This window comes from Typopeltis vanoorti, chromosome 8 (assembly GCF_054136105.1).
Source record: "Typopeltis vanoorti isolate ZY-2024b chromosome 8, IOZ_Tvanoo_1.0, whole genome shotgun sequence".
Lineage (NCBI taxonomy): Eukaryota > Metazoa > Arthropoda > Arachnida > Uropygi > Thelyphonidae > Typopeltis > Typopeltis vanoorti.
Window position 1 is genome coordinate 132,205,439 of NC_143556.1, and position 21,414 is coordinate 132,226,852.

Genomic DNA, 21,414 nt, shown 5'->3' on the forward strand with positions numbered 1-21,414 from the left:
AATCACCATAATGACCACTCTTTCTAATTAGCCAGATCAATTAAAGATGCCAAGAAATTAGATTCTTGATTAAAAAAAATAAAAAATAAAAAAATAAATAATTATTTGCTTACACTTGGATAAAGGATTAAACCAAGAATATAATTTCCTGGGATCTTTAATTTATAGTACAACTAAGTGAAAAACTTTCAAACATCTTTCTTTAACCTAGACTATTTTAGTAATACGGTGTGACACCTTCTGACTATTTGTATATGGACATATGACTTATGCATTACTTCAATAAAGATTATATTATACATGAATGGAAAATGATTGACTGTGAGATGCAGTGATTAATACCCTTGGAGGGTAATGGATGGCAATGCTGTAGCCAATGAAGTCCTAACTGAGGCTCGGCTATTGCTGTTACCCTCTTGCCATGATCAGAGCTTTAATAGCTCAATAACACCTTATCCCTACACTGTCCTCTACAGATAATTGGGAAGATGAAAAGCATTCTTGCTCTGCCCCTTTAAGCCAGTCCTTATAAGGATAAGAAAGATTATACATGTCTGTGAGGGTATGTGCTTTGCATTATGAGATACTAAGGCAATTAATGTGAAGTCATTAACCTCTGTTAATGACTTACTTAACATCATGACTTGACTACTTGTTAAGTAGTCAAGTCATGATGTTACTTCCCAGGCAAATTTGTATTTTCTTACACCTGGATAAAGGAATAAACCAATAATATAATTTCTTGTATTGACTGCTCTTATGTTCTGCATTCTTGTAAGAATGCAGAACATAAGAGCAGTGGAAATGGGTGAGAAACCACTGATGTTGAGTGAGCAAGAGGTATAAAGAAATTGAGTAAACTTGATGTCAACAAGGCCATGGAATCGATGGAATATCACTGCATGTTTTGAGGGAATGTTCCAGGGAGTTAACAACAGCTTTACGTACATTTTTAGCATGAGTCTTAGATGCCCAGGTTCCAAAGGAGTGGAAAGATGGCAAAATGTTTCTGCTTCGTAAGGGGGGGGGGGAATAATCTGCCAGTTCTGGAGTGGTGGCTTAGGTGTTGGAGAAGCTAGTGAGAGAAAGGATTTAGAAACTGGTAGCCAGCAATAGAATTTTCTTTATCTTTAATGTACAGCATGGGTTTGCTAAAGGAGGATCGTGTTTTAGCAATATGCTTACTTATTATAACAAGGTGAGGAATACACTGGGGAAGGAGCTGCATATACAGTAGTATATTTAGATTTTCAAAGCCTTTCGACAAATTGCCACGTGATAAGCTAGTAGCAGAATTGGAACAGTGGGATTAGATAGTAGATTAGGGTGTTTGATTGGAGATTAGCTGTGTGATAGGTATCATTAGGTTGTGAATGAGTCAGTGATATCCCAGAACAGGAAAGGTATTTATGTATAAAGGTTAATGTGGGTCTCTCAGAGAGAGTGTTTGCAACTTCATGGAGATATCCATATAATAATAATCTCTTGTATATCCTGAAAAATTAGTTTTGTTGTGTCGGAAAAAGTGCCGATTCAATTTTTGTGAGTCATCCTATTTCCGACCCAACATAGATGGCAAAATGTTTCTGCTTCGTAAGGGGGGGGGGGGGAATAATCTGCCAGTTCTGGAGTGGTGGCTTAGGTGTTGGAGAAGCTAGTGAGAGAAAGGATTTAGAAACAGGTAGCCAGCAATAGAATTTTCTTTATCTTTAATGTGCAGCATGGGTTTGCTAAAGGAGGATCGTGTTTTAGCAATATGCTTACTTATTATAACAAGGTGAGGAATTATCACTGACTCATTAGGTTGTGAATGAGTCAATGATAATTCACAACCTAATGAGTCAGTGATAATAAGATATCACTGACTCATTAGGTTGTGAATGAGTCAGTGATATCCCAGAACAGGAAAGGTATTTATGTATAAAGGTTAATGTGGGTCTCTCAGAGAGAGTGTTTGCAACTTCATGGAGATATCCATATAATAATAATCTCTTGTATATCCTGAAACATTAGTTTTGTTGTGTCAGAAAAAGTGCCGATTCAATTTTTGTGAGTCATCCTATTTCCGACCCAACAAAGATGGCAAAATGTTTCTGCTTCGTAAGGGGGGGGGGAATAATCTGACAGTTCTGGAGTGGTGGCTTAGGTGTTGGAGAAGCTAGTGAGAGAAAGGATTTAGAAACAGGTAGCCAGCAATAGAATTTTCTTTATCTTTAATGTACAGCATGGGTTTGCTAAAGGAGGATCGTGTTTTAGCAATATGCTTACTTATTATAACAAGGTGAGGAATACACTGGGCAAGGAGCTGCATATACAGTAGTATATTTAGATTTTCAAAGCCTTTCGACAAATTGGTGTTTGATTGGAGATTAGCTGTGTGATAGGTATCATTAGGTTGTGAATGAGTCAGTGATATCCCAGAACAGGAAAGGTATTTATGTATAAAGGTTAATGTGGGTCTCTCAGAGAGAGTGTTTGCAACTTCATGGAGATATCCATATAATAATAATCTCTTGTATATCCTGAAACATTAGTTTTGTTGTGTCGGAAAAAGTGCCGATTCAATTTTTGTGAGTCATCCTATTTCCGACCCAACATAAGGTAACGTTAAAAACCATGGATATGGACATGCTTATGCCTCCAGAAGAAAATGTGCATCTTGGTAATTCAGAATTATGCCTAAACATTTTTTTGTGGATATTAAATAAATTTTGAGAACCCCATTATTTAAATAGATAATGTTTGTGGATTATTTAACAAAGAAAAATTATGTACAATTGTTGAAAGATGTATATAAGATAATATATGTATTGAGCCATGTCAAAAACAGTTCGAAGCTGTGGTGACCAATCGGCCGCTGCCATATGCATGACGTAGTCACCAAGAGAGGGTGCTCACATGGACTATATAGGTTTTGGCGCGTATTTCAATCGCACTATTATTTTCTGTTCCTGGTTCCTGATCCAAGTGCTGGATAGCTGTGAAACTTGCCGCTGTACCCAGCAACATTCTCCCGTTGCTGTACGTGCCGCGTCGACCGTAGCCATAATTGAGGAATGCAGCCAGAGTTCCAGAAAAGAGCCGTTGGTTAGCCATGTCAACGTATAAATCAGCAAAGAGGTGAACCTCTTTCGAAAAGAATAGAAGTATGTCGAAAATGCCATAAGAAACATATGGTGAGGAAACCCGGAAATCTAACTAAGGAAGTCCCAATAACTACCAGAAAAGCAAGAACGGTAAGGTGCAAGCTTTCATATTAAAATTGAATAATAACCAAAGAAGGTATAAGAAACAGAACGGTAAGGAGCTCCATATAGTCAACTTCCATTTTGTATCTAAAGAACTGTTTTCTTTTGGACATTTCTGTCTACGTCTAAAGAGCAAGTGATGACACCCTAAGCTTAAGCTGAGCTGGGAACCAAGGTTTCGGACTGTTTATGTTGGAAGAAACATTTATATCATTGTGTTAAACTTAAATTTGAATATTAACTGAATTTTGGGGGAGGATAAAGCCTGAGTATAAGAGAAAATATTGTCCCATGTGAATTTTTGCAAGACGGAGTACGTCTGATATGCTCCATATTAGGATTGTAGAATGTATCTATGTATATGCGTTATTCCTATATATGGGAACTGAGCACTCTGTAAGAATTAGCCGAGCCTGAACGTAGTTACACTAAGAAGAGTATGAGATTGCTAGTATAAGATCTTAGAGTAAACCTTTTGGATACATTAACTTAAAAGGGGTGGGGGGTGGAGTTCAGACTCCTTAGAATTAGAATTTCTAACTAAAGTGTATATGTGTATTTGTCTAAATAAATGTATTTCTTTAATTCAAACCACATGAGTCTGTCATTGTTCTGAGAAATGAGTTACCACTTGTTAAATTTCGGACCATGCATGATTAGTAGGGGAATCCATTAGGAACTAAGAAAGGGGGATCACGACTGCAAACCACTTGATCCCTATAATGTTTTCATTACTTTTGAAGTGTGTGTCAGAATTCAGTTGCCGGCTGGCGCAGTCGACTTAAAAGAATATAAATTTGTCGGCAACGGAATAACTGAGAATAAGTGAGATAAGTAAATAATATAACTAATAATAACAGTACGAAGACAAAGACATAACAGTTTCTTAATCTAATTATACCATATTCTGAAATGGTGCTTTCTTTCTTAATCTCTTACCACACTCTCAAAATCGGCTTTCTTAAAATTCTAATCTTGCAGTTTCCTTTTCCCCTTCTCATGCCATGGTTAAATGATCACTTTCTCACTGCAACTCTAAATATGGATATAACTAATTCATCATTTTCTTCATGTTAATATTAAATCTCAGATCCTGCATAGCATTATACTATAATGAACTTGTTTTAAAAATCTATGATTTTACTGCTGTTTCATTTACTCAGTCAAATACCACTAATATTAAAATTTCCCATTTCTTACCATTCCTTACTATTTCCGAACTTAGTGAATGGTCATCCCCCAATTCTAATTTCTATTCTGAGATACTCATGCCATTAGTTTTACAGCCCATAATGTTTAGCAAGTAATGTGCAGTTTCAAATTCTTCTTCATTGCATGTATTTAACATCATCAATTCCAATGCTGATTACAACCTTCCTGGTAAATAACGTTACTTCCGCACACCTCTTTATCCTACTGTACATCCTGACAACATTATAATTTCTTTGGTGTAATACTATCAAGTTTCTCTAACACTTATTATAAGTAAATTGCTGTCATTATTCACTAATGCAAAGCAGATGAGATTATTTTTGAAGGGTTTTTTTTTTGTTGTTATTACCTATAAGGAAATAATAAACCCCTGAAATCTCCATTTCAAAACATAATAAAATCGTGTTTTCCATTAGCAAAAATTCACGATATTAGCCATGCCATCTGGATGCAAAAGGTAAATCAAAGGAATGATTGTATTAGTTGGTAACAATGATTTGAGAGGCAAGAAGTATTCTATGAGTGAGGATGTAAAAGAATTCTTATAAGAGACAAAACTGAAGAGTGAGAAGGTGAAGATTGTAAGTCTCCTACCACGCTACGATAGAGGTGGACCGAGGAAGAAGGCATTGATAGCCAATGAGTCTATACATAGATTGTATAGACATATTGTAAAAGGAATGATGTAGAATTTGAGGATCTGTGGTCTCTGTTTCACAGAAAGAAGGATTTGTACATATGAATGGTTTGGTGTTAGGTGTCTGGAGAGAGAGAGAGCTTTGTTCACCGAGCATGCTGATGTGCAAATTCAGGGAAACTTAAGCAAGTAGGGTGGAAGCAAGTGAGTTTGTGCGAAGGCACCCATGAAACAATTGAGTGTGAGAATGACTAAATGAGGAATCTAGTCTCTCAAGCAAAAATATTGAGTAGGGTAGTCAATTCAGAAAGTAAATGTAGGTGGGGAAATAAAGAGATGTTGCCATTTCTATATACTAATGCCAGAAGTATCAGGAAAAAGAGGGAGAAGTTTTTGGCATTCGTTAGTGCAATATTGCCAAAAGCCATAGGCATTAGTGAGACTTGGCTAACAGCAGATGATGTAGTTAGAGGGATTGAATGTGAAGCGTTTAGCATTTTCATGCAAGATAGAGAAGATAAGATGGGGGAGGAGTACTGCTGGTGACAGCAGATGAAATGCAACCAAAAAGAATAGGAAACAGGTGGGAGAGAGACTGTTCATTTGAAGCAGTCTGGTGTGAGATTAAGACAAAATATACAGTTGTTGCTATACGCCAGGGAGTTCCACATATGATCTGGAAGACTTGACCTGCACTCATTAGTACAATGAGTGAAGGTCAAGTGATTATTATGGGGAACTTCAACTATGGAGATGTATACTGGAAGGAAGAAAGATCACATGTCAGAAAGGAAAGAAAATTTACACAATTGCTAAGAGTTAATTACATACGGTAGCATGTGATGGAGGGGAGTAGGGGTGGGAGAGAATTGGACCTGGTCATAGGATCAAAAGAGCTCTCCATAACCAAGGTGACTGACCACATTGTCTCCAATTGGTGAAACTGAACATGCGGTCTTGACTTGGGAGATTGTAAAACATGAGAAATATTCTATCAAGAAGGAGTATTTGTGGAACTACAAGGCAGGTGATTATGACAAGCTTAGGAAAAAACTTAATTCTGTACCATGGCATAAACACTGCAGAGTAAGGATGTTAGTAGTGTATGGGATATAATTAAGGGTCTTCTAGAAGAAGCAGTATTAAATTGTGTACTAAGGGTAAGGAGGGTTAATCGGGTAGGAGTTAGATGGATGAGTAATATCATTAAGCATGAGCTGCAGAAGAAGAAATTGCTGTGGAGGGTATATAAACAGAAAGTGACCAGCAAACTCATGAACAGTACAAGGCTCAGGCAAGAAAGGTGACCAGCATGACAAGGAAGACAAAATCAGATTATGAGAAGAATTTAGCCGAGCAGACCAAAGGAAATCCCGAAGAGTTATTTCATTATGTGGCAAATAATAGGAAGAATAACTATGGAAGATTAACCTTAATGAGTGATGATGGTCACAAGGAGACAGAAGCAGATAAAATAGTTGAGTTACTGAGTGTCCACTTTGCAAGCATATATTTTCCTAGTGAGTTTACTGTTTTCACCTATGTGACAGACACTAATGTGAGAACAGAGGTGGATGAATTGGAGGTGCTTAGGATATTGCACAGTCTAAATGTAAATACAACTGTGATATTAGATGGGATATCAGCTAGGGTTTTGCAAGAATGTGCAAGGGAACTGGCAATAGTTTTGACTAAGCTGTTAAATTTAAGTCTAAGCTTTGGCAGAGTTCAAAGGGAGTGGAAAGAGGGCAAAATTATTCCTTTGCATAAGGGAGGTTCAAAGACTACAGTAGCAAATTATAGACCAATCAAGTATCTCAGGCATGGTATCCAACTCAGCTGTTACTACCTATTATAAAAAGTTAGTATATTACTAAGGCATGAGTGACCCTTCACAAAGCCACGTTGAACCTCATAAAAGTATTAGAAAAATTGATAAAAAAGAGAATTCAAGAATGGGTAGATACTTTTATGAGGATCAACGTGGCTTTGTGAAGGGTCAGTCATGCCTTAGTAATATACTAACTTTTTATAACAGAGTAACAGCTGAGTTGAATAAAAGAAATGGCTACATGATGATTTTGCAAAGGCATTCAACAGAATACCACAACTTAGAATAAATGGGGTTGGATATGACACTGGTTAAGTGGATAAGAGGGTGGCTGCTGGACAGATATCAAAAAGGGGTATATGGAGGGGCATAATCAAGGCAAAAACAGGGCGACTAGTGGTGCACCGTAAGGTTAAGTGCTCAAACCATTGCTGTTTAATTTGTACATAAATGATATAGGAAATGTGAAAGGAAAGATTCAGTTGTTTGCTGATGGTGCAAAATTAGGTAGAGTAATAGTTAATAACGGCAATGTGGAGAGCATGCAGGAAGATTTAAGCAGACTGTCAGTATGGGCAAAAGTTAATGGGTATCAGTTCAATGTCGAGCAATGTAAAGTCATGCATTTTGGGATAAATAGATTACAAGCTGTGCATCACATTGATGGCACTGTATCCCAGAAAATAGATGAAGCTAGAGATTTAGGGTTATGGTAGACAGAGAGTTAAAGTTTAGAGGACATATTGCTAAGGTAGACCAGAAGATTACTTGACTATTGCACATTAACAAGTAGATATAAGGAAGTTGTATTTCCTCTTTATAAGGCCTTGATAAGCCCACACCTGGATTATTGTGCTGAAGTCTGGTCCCCTGGGTTTCTTAGGGATGAGGAAGTGGTAGAGAGGATTCAGAGGTGAGTAATCGAGATGGTGAATGGTCTGTGAAATGTTCCTAAAGAGGAGAGAGATTGATGGTGTATGGATTGCAAGAAATTGGTTGCTAGGAGAAATATTATTATTACCCCAAGATCTCATGGAGTCAAAGACTAATCTGGGAGGTCCTTTTTTCACACACACACAGCTCATCATACCATGCCTTGAACACATTCAAACTCCTTGCAGACACCACACTCTCAGGCAAGGCATTGCAATCATTCACAACTCTGCACGAAAAAAACCTGCCCCTCACTCCCCTACTCACACCCTCTTTATAGAGTTTCCAGTGATGACCTCTGGTTCGCCCCGATCTCCCACTATTTTCTGTAGAACTTCTCCAGTATTGATCCTATAACAACCCTTTACCAACTTGTGGGTCTCTATCATATCTCCCCTGTTCCTCCTATCCACCTGACTCTGCAAATTACATCTTCTCAATCTTTCTTCATACTCTACATTCCAGAAGTCAGAAACTACTACATTAGACAATTGCCTTTGGACCCTTTCCAACATCTCTTCATCCTTTTGAAAACCAGGTGACCAAATCTGGGAACAATAGTCCATGTGTGGCCTAATCAAAGCCTTATACAACGGAACAAGAATCTCCCTACTTCTACACGAAAGTGTCACACTGCATCATTCCCAGAAGACTTCGTGTTGTCTTCACAATTTTGCATATGTGTCCCCAAAATTTCAGATCCTTATCCACTATCACTCCCAGATCTCTTATTTCTTCAACCTTATATTCAACCTCCAACAATATATCCTCACCAAGCATAAATTTTGCATCCCATCTTTGTTTTCCAAAGTTTAAAATCTTACATTTTACAACATTGAACTCACATCTCCATTTCCGTGCATAATCACTCAATTTATTCAAGTCTTCTTGTAAGGCCATAACATTCTTCACTACTCTTCATGGTTCATCCCAAATTTGCATCATCTGCAAACAACTGAATATCTCCATCCAAATCTTCACTTATATCGTTAATATACAAGTTAAACAGTAAGGGCACCAAAACAGACCCCTGAGGCACTCCAATAGTGACTTTCCTTTTCCTGGATATCACTGCTCCATACAAAATTTGTTGATACCTATCAGATAGCCATTCTACAATCCAATGCACTAATCTAATATCCAACCCCATCTACTCTAGTCTAGTTTGAGTAGACTTTCTAGTTTGACAGTCTAGTCTGACTATCAATTTATCATGAGGTACTCTATCAAAAGCCTTTGCAAAATCCAAGTATATTACTGTGTATCCTTCTCCTCTGCCCAAGGGAGAATTCACTTTATTGTAATAAGTAAGTAGATTATTAAAACATGACCTTCCTTTAGAAATCCATGATGTCCATCAAAGATAATATGATTATTTTCAGCCCAAATCTGGTTCCTAGTTCTCACAAGCTTCTCCAACAACTTAACCACAAGACCTGACAGACAGATAGGCTTATAATTTGATGCTTGAGTACGATCACCTCCTTTATGAAGGGGCACAATCTTTGCCCTCCTTCCACACCTTAGAGACTTGACTGAGTGCAAGAGTCGTATTAAAAAAATATGTCAGGGCAGGTGTCAACTCCCTGGCACATTCTTTCACAATACATGGTGATATATTATGAAAGAATGTGCCAGGGAGTTGACACCTGCCTTATTAACATCTAGTTTACTCAACTCCCCATACACCTCTTACTCACTTACAGTCAGTCTCTCCATCATCTACTGCTCTCAATCTTTCCATGAAGTCACATTCACAAGATTCAAAGACATTTATGAATTGCTCATTAAGTATCTCCAGCACACATTCTGCAACAGCTGTCTTTATACCATTTTCTCCTATCAACGTCATCTTTCCATAATCATTCTTTCTATGGTGACTACATATCGAAAGAACTCCTTAGGATTGTTTTTAGCTTCATTAGCTAACTGCTGTTCATACCTCTCTTTAGCTACCCTCACAACCAAGTCACCCTCCTTGCCTGGTCTTTGTAGACTTCATGGAATTGGTTATTTCCACTTCTCTTATGCTTCCTCTACAATTCCCTCTTTCTCCGTATTGCATGCTTAATCTCTTTATTCATCCATCTCACACCTACCTTATTTAACCTTCTCACCCTTGGAATAAACTTAGACATTGCATCTACTAGACAGTTTTTGAAAATCCACCAAGCTGCAATAATCTCTTTTCCAGATAGCTCCTCATTCCAAGCTGTACCTGCAAGTTATCTCCTGAGCTCTTCCTAATCACTTCCCTTGTAGTTCCACATATACCCTTTTCTCACAGAGGTCCTCACAGTGCTGGCAACCATCCAGGTAATCACCTCATGGTCACTCTCATCAATTGGTGGATGATATGAAACCTCATTTATAATTACATCCTCTGATGAGATGACCAAATCCAAGACTCGATCCTCGCATGCCCTCTGTTACATACTATCTGAGGTAGTTATCCCTCAAAAACTCAAGAAACTCATTTTCTTTACTTTCAGTTGCTATCTCATCATTCCAATCTATATTGCCAAAATTAAAATCGCTCATAATGATCACCCTTTTCTTATTTGCTTGACTAATTTGATTATACATTTCATTATCACCACCATTCATATTACCTGGTCTATAACAACATCCAACCAAGTATTTGATTCCATTCACCTCTATCTCACACCACACTGACTGAAAACCACTGGCACTATTTCCCTCTTGCATCTCTACTTTGTATGGACATAACTCTCTCTCTCATCAATAACACTCCCCTCCCTTTTTATCCCTTCTATCCTCATGAAACTCATCATACCCTTCCATCTCTATTCCCGTCAGGATGTCGTCCTCTTCCAATCATGTCTCACTTATTCTGACAATCTTTGGGTTAACAGACGCAATTAATGCAATCATTTCATCTGCCTTGTTTCTTATATTTCTAGCATTTGTATACAAACACAACAGCTCATTTCTGGATGTACAGTAGTTCCACTGATACCATTCACTCAATGTGATTTCTCCATACTTGACTGGGACCATTTCCCTTTCTGCTTATTCATTTTAAAACTCTTTTCAATTCCAACTGTTTCCTCTTGAACTCAAGTCATCCCATTTCTTTCCTGTCTACACATGCTCTCACCTCCTCTCAGAGCATCCACATTTCTCACGCTGTGTACCCCTGTCCACCCTGAGCCTCCCCGTTTCCCTGCTCCTCTTGCACACCCATTCTCTCATTTTCTATACTCATACCACTCACTTCCTCATTCATAACCAACTCTTCAATCTCCCCCTATCTTTCTCTCCTGCTCTTCAACATCACTTCCCGTTTGATCTGATTCATTCTTTCTCACTCTACTCACTTCTCTACTTTCCAGTAGCAGTCTCTCCATGCGACTCACACCAAAGCCACTCAAATGCAGTCCATTGATCCCATACAGTTCACTTCTTCCTTCAAACTCATTCCACACCTTAACAAACTGTACTCCCATCTCCTCACACATTTCAGTCAGTATATCATTCAGAACCCTTGCTCTCTGCAATATGATAGAAACGTTTAAGTTGCTTAAAGGGTTTTTATAGGATTGATGCTGAGAAAATGTTTCAGCACTTGGCTGGAGGAGCCAGAACAAGGGGTCATCCCTGGAAGTTGAATAAATGTGTGGTTAGTAGGAGTGCAAGGACTAGATTTTTGGAGAGTGGCAAATGAGTGGAATGGGTTGACAGAGTTAGTTGTGAGTGCTGCTTCTTTTCCGTTAATGGGTTTGAAGAGATGTATGATAGATTGAGTCATGCACAATGAGTCTGTGGACTCCATGGAGGTGTATGTATAATAATAAAAATAATAGTTATGGATATTATATCTGGGAAAACTCCCATGTTACTCCTCTTATCAAACTATTATATTTATTTATATTTACTTTATATTTACTCATTTAAACAGGGGCACTGCTAAACAGAAGCAGGCAAAATAGCCATAAATATAATAAAAATAATTTCCTTACTTTACTTTCTCTATCCTCCTGGCCAGCCTTTGACATCTTCGAGGGAGATGCACAGATCCTTTAATTTCTCTTCCTGTTTTAAATATGCTCTACCAGTTATAGCTTTACCCAGCTAAATGGATCCATCAGCTTACATATACCATCATTGGGAAACCACTTCCTGTTATAATAGGAATAGTTTTCTATGTGGATCTGTTTATGTGTGAATTCCTTAGTGTATCTGTTTGTGAATAATTGACACACACACACACACACACACACACACACACACACACACACACACACACACACTGAGGAGTGCATATTTACGCCAAGTACACAGTTTATTTAATTTCCAGTTTATCTTTGCTTAAAATGTATTAATGCACTCTTTGCTACTGAAACATATTTAAAACAGTAATCTAGGGATAACTGTTTTAAATATGCTCTACCAGTTATAGCTTTACCCAGCTAAATGGATCCATCAGCTTACATATACCATCATTGGGAAACCACTTCCTGTTATAATAGGAATAGTTTTCTATGTGGATCTGTTTACGTGTGAATTCCTTAGTGTATCTGTTTGTCAATAATTGACACACACACTGAGGAGTGCATATTTATGCCAAGTACACAGTTTATTTAATTTCCAGTCTATCTTTGCTTAACCATGTATTAATGCATTCTTTGCTACTGAATCTAGGGATAACAGTTATGAAGTTGCATTTAGTTATTCCTGATTTATTCAATTTTATACAGATCGTTTCCAAATAAGTATGAATATCTTATTAAATTTTTCCATATAAAAGTTTTTCATTTTGGCACTATGCAAAAACACACTAACATCTGACAAATTACTATGGTTTACAAATTTATCTGTCAATCTAGATAGAATGCCTCCTATCCACAATATATTCTTTCAAGGTATGCTTAATTGAACATCACTATGACTGCAACATTCTTATACTGAACTATCTCTATTTATTCTAGAACAAAGAAAAAAAAAATTATGATCATCATCATAAGGTATCTCCATGAAGCCCAGAGACTCACTGTGGGACAACGAAACTAAATATTTTACACACAAAATCTTTAAAATCATTTCATTAAAATCATTCACCATCAGGGAACTCACAAGTAATTCTGCCATTCCATTTCACTTCACCACTCTCCATGCAAAAAATCTAGTCTGTATGCTCCTACTAACCACGCCCTTACACAATTTCCATGGATGACCTCTAGTACTCTGACTATTTGTCATATACAGCAAAATTTACTTCACATCAATTATTCCAAAGACATATCACCATCTTTATCACTTGTCTGTGAATCCTCTCTACTACCTCCTGATCCACAAGAAACCAGATGACCAAATCTGTGCACAGTAGTCAAGATGTATCATAGCATTATAAAGAGATAAAAACCTCCCTCTCTCTCTCTCTTCAGTAAGTGTGTTTTTAAACACCCAAGTGATCATTTGCACTAGTTTAGCAACTTTTGTAATATGTCATCTAAATTTCAACTCTCTGTCCACCATTATCCACAAGTCCATAGCCTCATACATTTCCTTCAGTAAAGTGCCATCAATATGATACATTGTATGTAACCTTTTTTACCTTGAAGTGCATAACCGTACATTTTGCAACATTAAATTGAAAATTGTTATCTTTTATCCACAATGCCAATATATTTACATCACCTTTATCAACTATTGCTCTCATTAGTTTTGCATAATCTGCCAACAACTAAATATTCCACCTTAAATCTTTCCCTATATAATATAAAAAATTAAAGAAGAGTGAGCCTAGAACAAAACCCTGAGATAGTCCACGAGTCACCTTCATTTTCCTAGATTCCACTCCACCATATGCTACTCTCATGTCTTTATGTCTGTCATCCACCTTTACTGATGCTGCTAGCTTCATATCCAATCCCATTTTTTCCAACTTTTGTAATAGTTTTTGATGTGATATTATGATTATTAAGATTATCACCAAACCTCCATGGAGTCAGAGACTCATTGTGGGAGGTACACACTATTGCAAGCAATGTTTTAAATTAATTCAATGTGTCTACACTCACAACACACTTGGGCAATGCATTCCACTCACCAACCACTCTCCGTGCAAAGAACCTACTCCTCACTACTCTGCTCAATTCCTCCTTATAGAGTTTACAGCAACTGGCCTCTTGTTCTATTCCCCCCCGAATTCTCTCATTCTATGAAAAATCTCTTCCATGTCAACTCGATAACAATCCCTGACTAGATTATATGTCTCAATCATATCTCCCCCCCTCTTTCCCCTATTCACAAGGCTCTGCAACTTACATTCTCTCAACCTGTCCTTTACTCCACATTCCAAAGACTGACCACCTTTGTGAATCTTCTGTGGACACTTTCCAACATATTCTCATCACTATGAAACCCCGGCGACCAAATCTGTGCACAATAATTCATATGAAGCCTGACCAAGGCCTTATACATTGGCATCATAACTTCTCTATTTGTGCATGACAGGATCCCCCACATCATTGCCATTATCTGATGTGATGTTTCACAACTTGTGCAATGTGACCCCTGAATTTAAGGTCCTTGTCCACCATCACTCCCGGATTTCTCATCTACTCTACTTCCTTTAAAGTTTCCCCACCAAGTGTATACTATGCATCACATTGTTTCTTACCAAATTTGAAATGTCAACCTGAAATAACAAATTTCAACTGGTGATATACAGCTGTTTGCTGTATATCACCAGTTAAAACATTGAACTGATAGTTCCACTTACCTTCCCAATCACGCAAGTTCTCTTGTAAGGCCATAACATCTGCTTGACTCTGCATTGCTCTCTCCAATTTTGCTTCATCTGCAAACAGCTGTATATCACCAGTTAAACCCATCCCACTATCATTAATATACAAATTGAACAACAATGGCCCCAAAACTGACCCCTGCAGCATACCACTAGTGAGTGACCTTTCTCTTTCAGGATACTGCACCCCCCATATACACCTTTCTGATATCAATCCGACAGCCAGTCACTGATCCGACTCAGAAGTCTGTTATCCAACCCCATCTGTTTTAATTCATTTAACCACTTGTCATGTGGCAGTCTACCAAAAGCCTTTGCAAAATCTGCATCATCTGCAAACAGCTGCATATCACTAGTTAAGCCCATCCCAATATCATTAACATACAAATTGAACAACAATGACCCCAAAACTGACCCCTGCAGCACACACTAGTAACCTTTCAGGATACCGGACCCCCCCTCCCCCATATACACCTTTCTGATACCTATCCGACAGCCAGTCACTGATTCAACTCAGAAGTCTGTTATCCAATCCCATCTGTTTCAATTCATTTAACTGCTTGTTGTGTTGCATTCTACCAAAAGCCTTTGCAAAATCTAAGTGCACAAATATATATGCATCAACCCAGTCCAAGGAATTTGTCACCTTATTATGGTACATAAGTAAATTAGTGAAACATGATCTCTCATTAACAAATCCATGCTGATAACCACAAAGAATACTGCTGTTATCAATCCATTTCTGTATCCTACTTCTCACCAATCTCTCCGGTACCTTTACTACATCTCCAGGTATACAGACCGGCCTCTAATTTGAAGCTACAGTCTTGTCACCACCTTTAAGCAGTGGAACAATTTTACCCTCCTTCCACTCCCTTGGAACTGCTGTTGCAAGACTTTTATTAAACAGGCATGCCAAAGCTACTACCAATTCCCTGGAACATTCCCTTAAGATGTGTGGGGATATGTCATCAAATTCTATCACCTTATTGACATCAATTTATTTCCTCAAATACCTCCTGCTCACTCACAATTAAGCCATCCCCTCCTATGTCCTCTACACTTAAATTCCTCATGATCCTGCACGGATCAGGATGAAACACCCTTATAAATTGATCACTGAATACCTCAACAATGCCTTCTGTAACACCTTACCATTCTACCACTTTCACCCATTAACCTCATCTTATCATGATCCTTCTTCCTTCTACTTGCCACATATCTAAAAAACTCTAGAGTTTTTCTTTGCCTGATTTGCCAATTGCTGCTCATGCTCTACTTTTGTTTTCCTTACTAACTGAGTCACTCTCCTGGCTTGTTCTTTGGCCTTCGGAATACATTCACACATTGATGATGTTATGTATTTCTTTGTCAGTTCCCATGTAGCATTTATTTCCTTACTGCTCAACTCCTTGTTCCATGTTATAGCTCCAAACTATCTCCTAAGCATGTCAGAATCACCAACCTTACAATTCCACATATATCATTTACTCACAAAAGTCTACATATGACTAGCCACAACACAGGTGATTACTTTATGATCTCTTTCACCAACTGGAGGAAAGTGTGACCCCCCCCCACAATTACATCCTCTGATGAAACGAACCGATCTAGAACTCTAGATCCTCGTGGGCCCTTTGTTATGTGCTGCCTGAGAGAGTTATCTCTCAAGAAGTTGAGAAATTCATTTTGCTTATTCCCAAATGCTATCTCTTGATTCCAATCTGAACCACCATAATTAAAATCATCCATAATAATTACCCTTCCTTTGTTCACTAATCAAACATGTTTATACATTTCTTTATCACCATCCTCCACATTCCCATGCTTATAGCATCTTCCAACTAAATATGTCTTCCTCTCAACTTCCACATTACACCACACTGCCTCATAACTATTGCCACTATTTTCCCCTTTCATGTCTACCTTATGTGGACTTAATTCCCCTGCTATTATCTGCAACACTCTCCCTCCCTTCTTGCCCTTTCTATCCCAGTGAAAAATACTGTATCCTTCCATTTCTATTCCTGTTACAATATCATCTTTAGTCAACCATGTTTCACTTATTCAATGATTTTGGGATGAATATACTCAATCACTGAAACCATTTCATCCCCCTTATTTCTGATGCTTCTGGCATTTGTAAACAAATAAATAAAGCAGTTCATTTTTAGATCTATAGACATCCTATCCAAGTTGGTTGTAATTTCCCCACCACACCTGCCCAATCACCTTTATACTCAGTCTCAATTTCCCTACCCACATTGCGATATACTACATCTTCATATGCACTTTCACTGCCACTTTCAACGTCCAATCTCCCTATGTCATGTCACCCTGTCCACCCGAGCTTTTCCCGTTTTCCTGTTCCTCTTGCATTCTTGTTTTCTCTCTTCATCTCTCAGACTACTACTGTTTCCACTGCCAAGCACGTCCGTCTCTTCAGTACCATTCTCCTGATTTTTCCCCTTCATCTCTTCCTTCTGATCTCTTGCACGCATCTCACACACTGTACTTCTGTCGAGCAACATTTTCTGCAGTACACTCATTTGAAAGTAATTTAAATGCAACCCATCTCATCTGTAATTTAATTCTTACCTTAAACACATGCCATACATCCACAAACTGTACTTCCTTCTCCTCAAACAGCTCCACTAGCTGTTTGAGGAGAAGGAAGTACAGTTTGTGGATGTACAGTCAATGCCTCTGCACAGTCCATTAATATCATGGTATAGCCATTTCCTTTATCCAATTCTGATGTAACATTATTATAAAATGTGAATAAATTACTAAGACGGTACCTACCCTTTGCAAAGCCTTGCTGCCTACTATAGATTATTGCCTCCCTATCCAGTAAAGGTTGGATTTTACATTTAACAAACTTTTCCATTATTTTAATGACCATTAATATATGGTTTTTAAACTATAATGCTGATATATTAATTGGTCTGTAGTTAATTATCTCTGTCTTGGAGCCACCTTTATGCAATGCAATTATCTTACTCTCTTTTCACTTCCCTGGAACCCTGACAGAACTGAGACTTAGACTGAACAACTTCAACAGATTAATTCCAATTCTCTTACACATGCACATAGTTCATGGGCACACTCATTGGTTTTATCCTTCCATTTCTTCCCCCAAGCTCATATATTTTTCAGTACAATATTAAATCCAGCACTATATATTGAAATCATCAAATTTGTACTCTATAATTCTTTTCAAATAACATACTAAAGATAATTTAATCACATTATAAAACACTAATATACGTATAATAATTTATATGTATTTATAACCCTATATGCCCTACTTCATAAAGGAAATACAAAATTTATTGTATCACTCCTTAATCTTATTCGTTATTTGAAATTTCACCACTGTCTCAAGCAACGTATTTCGTGCTCTTATCGCCCTCCATGTAACCTAATAAAATAGCCAAATGGATATATATATATATATATAAACATACCTTTATTATCTCCATACTGCCAAGTATATCAAACATCAAAATTTCTTTATGGTGTGACAGGCTTCTCTTAATATCCAGTCTTAATTTCATTGGTTCTAATATTGCTTCTTGACTCTCCATGGAACCATCTAACAAAATAATTGCCCTAGAAAGAATTGTATTGTTTTTTATCCTTTATTGTTTCCTACCAATTCAAAATCAGTCTCATGCATTTTCTAAAAATGAATACTCAAATGATCAACAAGAATTACATAATTTATAAGCATAATTACATTAAGATTGTCAGTTATCCAATATACATATTGGATTATATGTATTAACTACAGACATATCAGAGTTTGTTCAGTAGGTTGCAAGTTAAACTGTGAATAGACAATGACAGTCATATGCCTGTGTTTTTAATGGATTTCAGGAAAGCAGAAGAATGACAGAAGTTCAGACAGATTAAATGGATACATTATTTTACCTCTGGCAGAGAACAATATAAAAAAAAGAATTTATACTGCACTTATTTATGTCTCTCTGCACAGTCTGTCATGCTCATTATGAATAATTTACTCCTTCCTATCTGGATGGATTATACTGAAGCGCAGCATCAGCAATTTTTTGATTTGTTGTTGGTTCTTGGTTTAATGACATTGCCAGTGGATTGCAAGGGGATATTCAGTTGTTTGTGGATGATGCGAAGCTGGGAAGGATTATTAGTAATAGTGCAGATGTGGTAGCCCTGCAAGAGGATTTGAATAAGCTAGATAGATGGGCAAATGAATGGAGATATCAGTTTAATGCAGCAAAATGTAAGGTCTTGAGATTTGGGAAACATCAATGGGATGCTGCATACTCTATGGGAGGAGTTATACTGGAGGAAGTCGGGGAGACAAGAGATCTGGGGTTGATGGTTGATAGAAATCTGAAGTTTAGGGGACATATTGCAAAGGTGGTGAAGGTAACACAGAGGATTGCTGCAATTATGAGAAGGGCACTAACCTGCAGAGATAAGAGGGTTATCATTCTGTTGTATAAGAGTCTGATCAGACCACACTTGGACTATTGTTCTCAGATTTGGTCCCCAGGATTTGAAGGGGATAAATTAACTGTGGAAAGGATACAAAGACGGATGACAAAGATGGTTTCAGGACTGTACAAGGATAGTTATGAGGATCAGCTGAGGGAATGTGGACTGCAGAGTTTGGTGGATAGAAGAAGGAGAGGTGATATGATTGAGACTTTTAAACTGTTGAGAGGTGGTTACAGGGTTGACACTGGGAAGTTCTTTGGTTTGGTTGAACAGCAGGAAGGAGTGATGACAAAAGGCCATCCCTGGAAGTTACGAAAGGAAACCGTGAGCAAGATGGTGAGGAGTGGTTTCTTTGCGTGGAGGGTGGTTTAACCGTGGAATGCATTACCTGATGGAGTGGTGAGAGCGAGAACGGTCAATGAGTTTAAGGAGTGGTATGATAGACTTTGTGTTTCTTAGGAGGGGGGGGGGACCTCCCCTCGATGAGTCTTGACAGACTTTATGTTCTTAGGAAGGACCTCCCACGACGAGTCTTTTGACTCTATGGAGGCCTGAATAATAATAATTCTTTCATCATTTCTTTTGTCATCAAGTAGGGTATATTATCTTATTTTTCTCATAAATTTAATTTCAGATGATAGTAATCTTTGTGCATTGTCCAAATTTCACTTCCACATGGTATTTTTGGTGTGGTATAAACTGTATAAACTAGTCTGTCTTTGCACCATTTGAATTAAGGTATCTAGTTTGACTCTGTTCTTCATAGCATCAGTAATATTTTGGGAGGTATTTGGTACACCATCATTAACATAAGAAAAGAATTTTAAGGCTGGGAATGACGTAGAATACTGTTCTTACATTTAAGTGATGCATCAAAAAAAAAAAAACGAAAGAGAGCATAGATTAACTCAAAAAAAAAAAAAAAAAAGTCGACGACCTAGGTTAATTTGAGAAGAAAACTCTGGTATATCTGGAAACTTGAGTTTTTCATTCTGTAAAGTTAAGAAAATTGGCCCTGGAACCAACATTATATCAGACAATAAATATAGTGTTAGGATTAAGGAACACAAGATGCTGGCACTTTTCAGCTGCTTCACTTCATCTCTGATTGGCTACAAGTGAAGATTGAACTGCCCCATCACCTCCTAAAGTTAGATAGGGCTAAATCCCCCCACTCCTTATATGGGGGGGAAGACATTAGTGAATTTTTTTTCTGATAATTTTTGGCTGATAGCATCTTTAGAAAGATTTACAAGATAACTACAAAAGATCTAAATGCTTCAAAGCTGTTATTTTACAAACTGAAATAGAGTAAACAGTTAGCTAGTCATTAAATCACATGCATCATCAGGCATCATGAGCAGTCAGTATATGCTGTTTAAAAGTTGCAGATGATTGATGACATAATAATGGTCTTGAATTGTACATACACACACAAAAAAAATTCTGGATATCGAAACATAATTCCTTGATTTCTGATTAATGTGCTATGTGAATGAATTACCTCAGAAGACTCTTTGAACATTGCAAAAGTTTTCTCTACGTATGGCATAGAGAAAGATGGTCAGTCTGGGAGAATCTGTGCAAACAGTACATAAACGCTTGACTTGGATCATGGATGGTTGACAGACAGATATCAAAAAGTGGTATACAGTAGCTGTGAATCTGCCAGTTTTAAAGTGACCACTGATGTAACTTAGGGTTCAGTGCTTGACCACTGTTGTTCAATCTATACACTAATGATATTAGGAAGGGTCTAACAGGAGATGTGCAAATGTTTGCCAATAATGCGAACATAGGCAGGGCAATCAGGGATGCTACTGATATCCAGCACTTACAAAATGATTTTAATTGGCTGGAAATTTGGGCAAAAGAAAATGGCTATCAGTTTAAGGTTAGTAAGTGCAAAGTTAGAAATTTTAGTGTGATGAGATTTCCTGTGGCATATTATATTAGTGAGGTTATGCTACAAGAAAATGATGAGGCTAGGGATTTTGCATAATGGTGGACAAAAATTTGAAGTTCAGATTATAGTTTGTATAACAGGAAGGGAGTGTGCAAAGTGAATATCTCTGAGACAATATCCAGTATTTGAAGGAAATCTGAAGGTTGAAAGACCAACATGACATGCAGTGAACAAAGAAAAAGAAATTGTCACACAAGTACAAAGAGAAGATGAACTAAAAATTAGTAGATCGATATGTAGTCTAATATGCAATATTGATTAGAATGAAGAGATTGCAGCAGGGAATAAGAAGAACGAGTTTCTTGAGTTCTTAAGGGATGCACATGA

The 21,414-nt window shown here is 37.5% G+C and overlaps 1 protein-coding gene across 10 annotated transcripts in view; it reads right to left on the bottom strand.

Annotated features, from left to right (window-relative positions):
- The window catches only part of LOC150104358 (intermembrane lipid transfer protein VPS13A-like), a 2,072,875-nt gene that overhangs the window by 1,026,696 nt on the left and 1,024,765 nt on the right, over positions 1 to 21,414 (bottom strand). For all 10 annotated transcript variants that reach the window (XM_090396324.1, XM_090396319.1, XM_090396320.1 and 7 more), the window contains one exon: positions 18,104 to 18,248. In XM_090396324.1, coding sequence (XP_090252450.1) covers positions 18,104 to 18,248 — 145 coding nt within the window. The remainder of the gene's footprint in view (positions 1 to 18,103; positions 18,249 to 21,414) is intronic.